We start from the raw sequence: 6,737 nt of genomic DNA, 5'->3' as shown, positions 1-6,737 counted from the left end.
GCCTGGGCACTGCAACCTCTTTCCCCGCTCTGTGGTCCCTGAAGGAGCCCCACATGCCTGCTCTAGACATGTCCATGCACACTAGTCCTCACACACAGACACACACGCACGGAGGCAATAAATATGTTCCGTACCAAAATGCCCCCAGCCTGACACTTCAGGTGGGGCCCCTCCGAAAGGGAGGTCTTATAAGTGCTCAGTTTGTTCAGGAATGGGGAGGAAGAATTGGGGAGGGGAAGGGCCATACTCTGCTATCTACTTTTGCTGGTTTGAGGCAATCATGGGGTTTTCCTTGGAAAAGAGGGTGGGGAAACCAGCTGTTTTCCTATAAGCCTCAGGCTGCCCCTATCCAGCCTGAGCGCAGGATAGGGGCTTTCCCCCACCCTGCCTCAAACAGTATCTCATGATAGTCCTTGGGCCCGCCGAGGGAGAAGCAGAGTGCAGTGCTCAAAGCTAATACTGATTTGGTTGGCAGCAGCAAGAGGACTGACTGGGGGGGTGTCTCACCATCCCAGGGTGATGCTCACAGTAACTGGCGTTTCCCTGGCTGAGGGGAAGCAAGAGAGGCCAGCCAGCCCTGCAAGCAGAACTGCCTTTTGGCAGCCGGGAAGAAGCCCTTGGTACTCAGAAAAGATGGCCACAATAGCTGGTCCCGAAAATTCCCAATCCCCGGCCTTCGCAACCAGTGCCCAAATGTTGAGCACTGGAAACGAGGAATGATTCTCAGCAATGGGTTGGCTGGTCACTAGGCAACTCCCCAGGAACCAGGAGCTAGGCCTGAGCTACAGGTCTGGTCCCCCTAGGTCGTTAGGGCACCGCCTTAGCAACCAGGAGCCCGGCCTTAGTAATCGGGGTCCGGCCCCGCCCGGCTCACAGACACACGTTGATCTGCTTGGAGAGCTCTCTCTCCAGGTCCATGATGAGGGCATCAAAATCTTTGAGGTTCAGGTGCGGGTTGAAGGGAGCCTCGAAGTCGTCTTCGAAGTCGGTGGCGACCGTCGGCTCGCCAGCCTCTTCGTCCTCGTCTTCGCTGTCGCTGCCCGTCACGTTGTCGTAGTCCGGCCCGGAAAGGAAGTCCCGCCCACAAGGCAGGAAGTCCCGCCCGCAAACGCTCCAGTCACCGGCGTAGCGGTTGCTCGGGGGGCTCTCGGGGCCGCCCCGGCCGCGGGGCCGAGTCACCACTTCGGGGGTCGCTAGCGGCAAGTGCAGCGGCGGCTGTCGTTTGGGCCGCAGGTACGGGACAAGCTCCGGAGCCTCTGGGGGCCTGCGCGGATCTGCGGAGGGAGAGGGAGGGCTTGGATGATGTCACGCCCAGCGGTGGCGACTAGACCTCTGATTGGCTGCTTAGGTAGCCAGGCCCCTGATTGGCCGGTCGAAAGGCAAGGCCTTCGACCGGATCAGGATTTCACTGGCTGAGCTAGAACTGGTTGCTGAGGCAACCAGGTACCAGCTTACTCGGACTAGGGGGCGTGGCTTGCCTGAAGCCCGAGACTCTAATTGGCCACTGGAGAAAGCATCGTAGCGGCAGCCTGGCTACGATCGGCGGCGCGGGGGCGGGGGCGAGGGCCAGCTCACCTGGCCAGGCTTGCAGCAGGTAGTGCAGCACCTCGATGTGGCGCTTGAAATCCACTGCATTCGAGAGGCCCGGGCCAGAGCTGCGGATGCGGGGCCTGGCGGGTGCCTGGCGCGCCGGCAGCAGCACAGGACCGAAGCAAACGGCCAGGTTCTGCGGAGTCATGCGGTTGTGGGCGTGGAAGGAGGAGACAAGGCGCAGGTGGTCCAGGAGAAGCGTCAGTGTAGCCTGAGAGGAGAGGGTTGGGAGAGCATGAGGTGGGCAAAGCCGGTCCCCTGTCGCACCTGAGGGAGACTAAGGCGGTTCAGAATGGGGAAACTGAGGTTCAAGGTCTCACAGCTGGGTGATGACCCAGCTAAGACTTAACCATTAGGTATTAGTATTATGATCCCATTTTGCTGGAGGGGAGACTGAAGCGAAAGGTAACTTAACTTTGAAATGGCAGAACTTGGGCTTGAGCCTACTCCTCTGTGTGTTAGGCAGGGCTGGTGTTAATCCCATTTTATAGATGAGGATATTGAGGCACAGAGAGGGTCGGGACTTGTCCAGGATACCACAGGCAGGAACTTCCCTTATGGTAGGTTGACACACCTGTGTTCAGAGTCTGTATTTTTGATACATCCTGCCTGTGAAACCTTAAATAACTCACTCAACTGCTCTGGGCTTTGGCTTCCATATCTATAAAGTGGGGATACTAATAGCACCTATTTTCTAGAATTGTAACAATGCCACACATTCATGGCCATCACAGGCCCAGGCATGGGTGACACATTCTGCTGATGTCAGCCCACTCCCTGTCTCGCCTGTTCCCACCAGGCCCAACTCACCCTCTCCACATCTGGCAGGCAGCTGAGGAGCCCACGGGTGCCCTCAGTGCTGGAAGGAGCCCTGCTTGGGGGCTCTCGGGCCATGGCCTCCAACACCACCTGATAGAGGGGCTGGGTGATGAGCGGGGTAGGCAGCTCCCGCAGATAATCCTTGAGGATGCCTGTGGATACAGGGCCCACTCTGGTCAGGGCACCCCTGGTTTCTGAGGCTGGAGATTCAGCTGGGGCTGGGAGCAGGGGAACAGGAGGAGGATAGGTGCAGGAAGGTGAAAACAAGGCCAACAGAAGGGGTGAGGTCCCAGAGGGACCACAGGGACTGCCTTGAGGTGAGGGTTGAATGGGGAGCAGGCAGGAGAGAGAAGGGGCATGCTGACCAGTGATGACATTGATATCGGGGTACAGGTCCTCGGAGAGGCAGACAGCTGCACTGTCCCGCTCAAAGGCATCTCGAAGCTCTTTCTTCACGGCTGCTGAGCCACACAGACGGTACAGCCCCACTACCTGGGGGTAGGAGCAGAGAGATGTCCTCTTGTCAGGGCCACAGACTGATCAGGGCCCTGTGGGTGAGGGCCAGAGGCCTAGATCACAGTGGCAATGGGCTGAGAGGTTGGGGGCTGGCTGTAGCTTCACTGGCTGCCTTCCTGCTCCTCTGACACCTGTCATTGGGGATCCCACCTGGCTGCCTGGACAGCCTGGCCCTGTAGACCCTCTGGATCACTTGTCCTGGCACCCACCTCCTTTGACTCAGGAAACTGACTCATTTTCAGCTTACTTGTCACCTCCTCTGGAAAGCCTTCCCTGACTACCCCAACCAGCGGGTCAGGTCCTGCTTTAAGCTCTCCCAGTTTCTTTGCTCTTATCCCAGCCACAGTTTTACATATGTGATTTATTAGAGTCATGTCTTTTCCCCCATCAGACTCTGAGCTCCAGAAGGGCTGGGATCCTACGTTACTAAATGAACAGATGACCCATGAATTCTGGGCTAGGTGCTAGGGTCTGGAGGGAGTGGGTGCTCCTGCCTTTGTCTAGGCTGGGATTGGAGCCAGGAGTTCCCCAGGTGGGGTAGGGGGAAGCCTGGCCTCCATACCCTGGGTGTTCTGGGGAGATGTTCTGAGGTCTGGGGCCTAGCTAGGGTGGGGTGAGGGACTTACCCGTAGCCCTCGGCGCTCGATCTGCCCAACACACTTCTGGATGATGAGGGGCACCTGGCCCGGGGACTGCTCCCGCTCCACCAGCAGTGGCAGGGGCAGCCCGAAGACTCGGGGCTCAGCTGTGCCTGGTGCTTCCTGTTGCTCCGACAGGGTCAGCTTGGCATACAGCAGCCCTTGGGGCTCCAGGCGCACAGCCAGCTGCTGGGCCTCGCACCCTGAAGACACAAGGGGACCTCCTGAGTCTAGTCTGCCCCCACAGGCTCCTGTGCCCTGGTCTCTACTCCAACCCACACCCCATCCTGGGCTTAGTACCCTGGGCACTCTGGAGGAAGGAGGGAGCCCTGAGCTGAATCCTGTGCCCTACACCTCCTCCCCTGCAGCCATGCACCCTACCTCGGAACACCGTGGGCAGCAGCACAGTACCCTGGGCGCAGGGCCGGTGCCGCCGAACGCCAGGGTCCCACGCCAGCACCAGGGCCCGCAGCAGCCGCGCGGCCTCGAGTTCCAGGTGGAAGGTGTGGTCCAGCCGCAGGAAGTCTGGCCCCCCACGCAGCGGCCCCGTTCGGGCCCGGGCCACCCCATCCACCTGCAGCAGGCAGCAGAGGTCTCGCGGAGTGGCCCCAGGTGCCGGTCGCAGCCCCCCCAGCCCGTACAGGTGCAGGCTGAGGCGGCCCCAGAGTGCAGTGGGGGGCGTCCGGGCCGATGGGCCCACCTCATAGGGGCGGAAGGCGGTGGGCGACGGGGGCCCCGCTGGGCGCTCAGGAGAGTCGCCATCACTGAGGTAACCGGCCCTCAGGCCCCGTGCGCCCTCCGACGCTGCCGCCCGCCCCGGGGTCCCCACGCTGCTGTCCAGGTGGTAACGGCTGATGACAGAGCCCGCGGGGGCGGCTCGCGCACGCTCTCGGCCAGCCCGGGTGCTCCGCAGACTCAGGCGGCGCCGCAGCTCGGGCAGCTTCTTCATCTTCATTGAGAGCCGCCTGGCCGGGCCTGGGGACTTGGTGCGGGAGGCTTTGGCTGGGGGGCTGGCGGGGGCTGCGCCTATGGGGAGAGCAGACCTCAGGGTCCAGAAATCTGGGCTCGGGATGGGATGAGGCTTGTAGTCGTCTTGGGGGTCCCGGGGTGTGAGGCTTGTGCTTACCTGGGGAGGCCAGGCTCTCCGGCTCAGCTGAGCCTGGCTGTGGGCCTGGGAGCTCAGGTGCCGGGAGTCTGGGGTCCTCCTCAGGGATGGGGTTGTACCAGATCTCACCAGCAGGCTCCCTACTGCCAGCTGCCCCGGGCCCCAAAGTGGCCTCATCTGGTGGCTTGGCCCCGCCCAGCACCCATCGGCGGCTGCTGGGCTCCAGGCTCTGCAGGTAGGCACCCCGAGCCGGACTCCGAGATGCCTCGGGGCTGGGGGGCCCCTCTGCCCCAGCCTGGGATCCTTCCGGGGCCTGGGGCTCTGGTTCTGGAGGACTGGGCTCCGGGCGCTGGGCTGGGCGGCCTGGCAGAGAGCAAGGGGTGTGAGACTCAGCCTCCCACTGCTCCCAGAGCAGTTCCGGCCCAGGGCTCTTCCCCCAGCAGGAGAATGCACTCAGCACTGACACTCCACACATTCATTTGGAAAGGGTGGTTGCAGGCCAGCAGTCTCATCTGTTACCAGCTTACGGCCTCCTCCCCAACCTCCCTGGCCCTGGTATCCCAAACAGGACTCTGTCCCTCTGCTCTCCGGCCTCAGAGGTCTGGTGGGGTTTCTTTGGGCCTGGGCCCTGCATTCCCCACTCTAATTCCCTACATCTCTCGTTAACTCTGCATGGAGCCCTGCCCTTGTCCCTTCTCACTGGGTGGCTTTGGGCAAGTCACTTTCCATCTCTGAGCCTCAGTGTCCTCCTGTGAAATGTGGGGATTTGATGCCGCCCTTCAGGGAGGCTTCGGGGAGCTCAACATGGAGAGCACTTCATAGGCACTCATATCTTGGTCAAGCGCATAGCCCACAGTGGACGCTGCCTAGCTTGCTTGGAAGACAGGAGCAGGCATGACAGTGAGTGAGTGCCTGCTGGGTTCTCCCATACCTGCAGCATGTCACTCCCCACCTCCCTGCCTGTCTTCCAAACCCCCGCCACCATCTCTCAGCCCAGGACTGACCCCCACGGTCAATGCCTCCCCCTGGGGACCTCCCCCTCCTGCTCCATCCTCCTCTCTGTGACATCCCGGGCTGTTTCCTGTGTGTGTTTGTGCGTGGGCACCCCTGTCCCTTCTCTCTGCTCTGGGAACCTTGGGAATCTTTGGGAAGGGCTGGGGGGAGGTCAGATCCATGGAGTCTTCTGCCCTCCCTCCTTTAACTCCTTCCTTTCCGGGACTTCCTGTCCCACGCAGCTCTGATTTCTTTAAGGTCCTGCCCATTTTTTAAGGACTCCCTCCTCTGGTCACTTCAGATTTCCACTCCCCAGGACTCTCTCTCTGGGTTCATTTAGTAGCATAGTCCAGAGAGCTGTTAAGTCACTTCACTGGCACTGGGTAGATGATCCAACTGCTCCGTGCCTCAGTTTCCCCATCGGTATAAAGGGGACAGTTTCTTGGGGCTGCCTAAGGTTGGGTGTAGCTGCAGTCACTGGTTAATAGGTGAGAGGGGGTGGGGGGTAGCCACCATGATTGATGCACCGCCTTTCTCCCTCTGCAGGAGTACGCCCCCATCTCCCATCCCAGGTCTCCAGGGCTCAGGGTGTCCCCTGCCCGGCCTGAATAAGCCCCAGTTTCTAGGCCTCCCAGCTCCTCCTCCCCTGCACTCTCCAGGCGCTCTGCCTCGGCCCTATTTCCTGTCAGGGGCGAGGCCCCCTCCCGGGCCTCCCAAGGAGCCGAGGCGCTGGCATCCCTGGCCAGGCGCACATAACGGTCCGCGCCCCCTCTCCCCCCAGCCCGTTACTTTCAGGACCTTTGCGTGCCCCGGCCCCCAACCCCGGCCCGCAGGGGGCTCCGCAGGGCTTCCCCTGTCCATCCTTGGGGCCCCGGGACCCGCTTCCAAGCCGGGTGGGGTTCGGCGCCCCTTCTTCCCCACCTCCCCCTCTCACCGCGCTCCTTCGCGTCCGACTTTTTCCGGGGAAGTTTCTCCCGGCCCCGAAGGCGGGAGAAGGTTTTCCTGAGTAGCGGCTCGGCCATGCTGGGGCCCGGGCCGGGCGGAGTGCGCGCCCCGGGCTCCGGCCGCGCCGCCCC

At 61.7% G+C, this 6,737-nt stretch overlaps 1 protein-coding gene across 1 annotated transcript; it reads right to left on the bottom strand.

The window, feature by feature from the left end:
- Window positions 1–2: 2 nt before the first annotated feature.
- On the bottom strand, window positions 3–6,700 carry SYDE1 (synapse defective Rho GTPase activating protein 1). Its single transcript, XM_007460961.1, has 8 exons — window positions 6,596–6,700; window positions 4,690–5,031; window positions 3,945–4,589; window positions 3,552–3,766; window positions 2,775–2,901; window positions 2,401–2,561; window positions 1,576–1,801; window positions 3–1,274 (listed from the first exon to the last, which is right to left on the bottom strand). The coding sequence occupies exons 1-8, from the start codon at window positions 6,681–6,683 to the stop codon at window positions 871–873; spliced, it is 2,208 nt and encodes a 735-aa protein (XP_007461023.1). The 5' UTR covers window positions 6,684–6,700; the 3' UTR covers window positions 3–870.
- Window positions 6,701–6,737: the final 37 nt, after the last annotated feature.

Source organism: Lipotes vexillifer, unplaced genomic scaffold (assembly GCF_000442215.2).
Source record: "Lipotes vexillifer unplaced genomic scaffold, Lipotes_vexillifer_v1.1 scaffold469, whole genome shotgun sequence".
Taxonomy (NCBI): Eukaryota; Metazoa; Chordata; class Mammalia; order Artiodactyla; family Lipotidae; genus Lipotes; species Lipotes vexillifer.
The sequence above is the reverse complement of the archived record's forward strand: the minus strand, read 5'-3'. Positions and strand labels throughout refer to the sequence as shown.

Coding starts and splice junctions, on each gene's coding strand:
- SYDE1 (XM_007460961.1), bottom strand. CDS start 6,683: ATGGCCGAGCCGCTACTCAGGAAAACCTTCTCCCGCCTTCGGGGCCGG. Junction 4,590..4,689: donor GGAGAGCCTGGCCTCCCCAG/GTAAGCACAAGC, acceptor CTCTCCCCATAG/GCGCAGCCCCCGCCAGCCCC. Junction 1,802..2,400: donor GCCTGCCAGATGTGGAGAGG/GTGAGTTGGGCC, acceptor CTCTCCTCTCAG/GCTACACTGACGCTTCTCCT.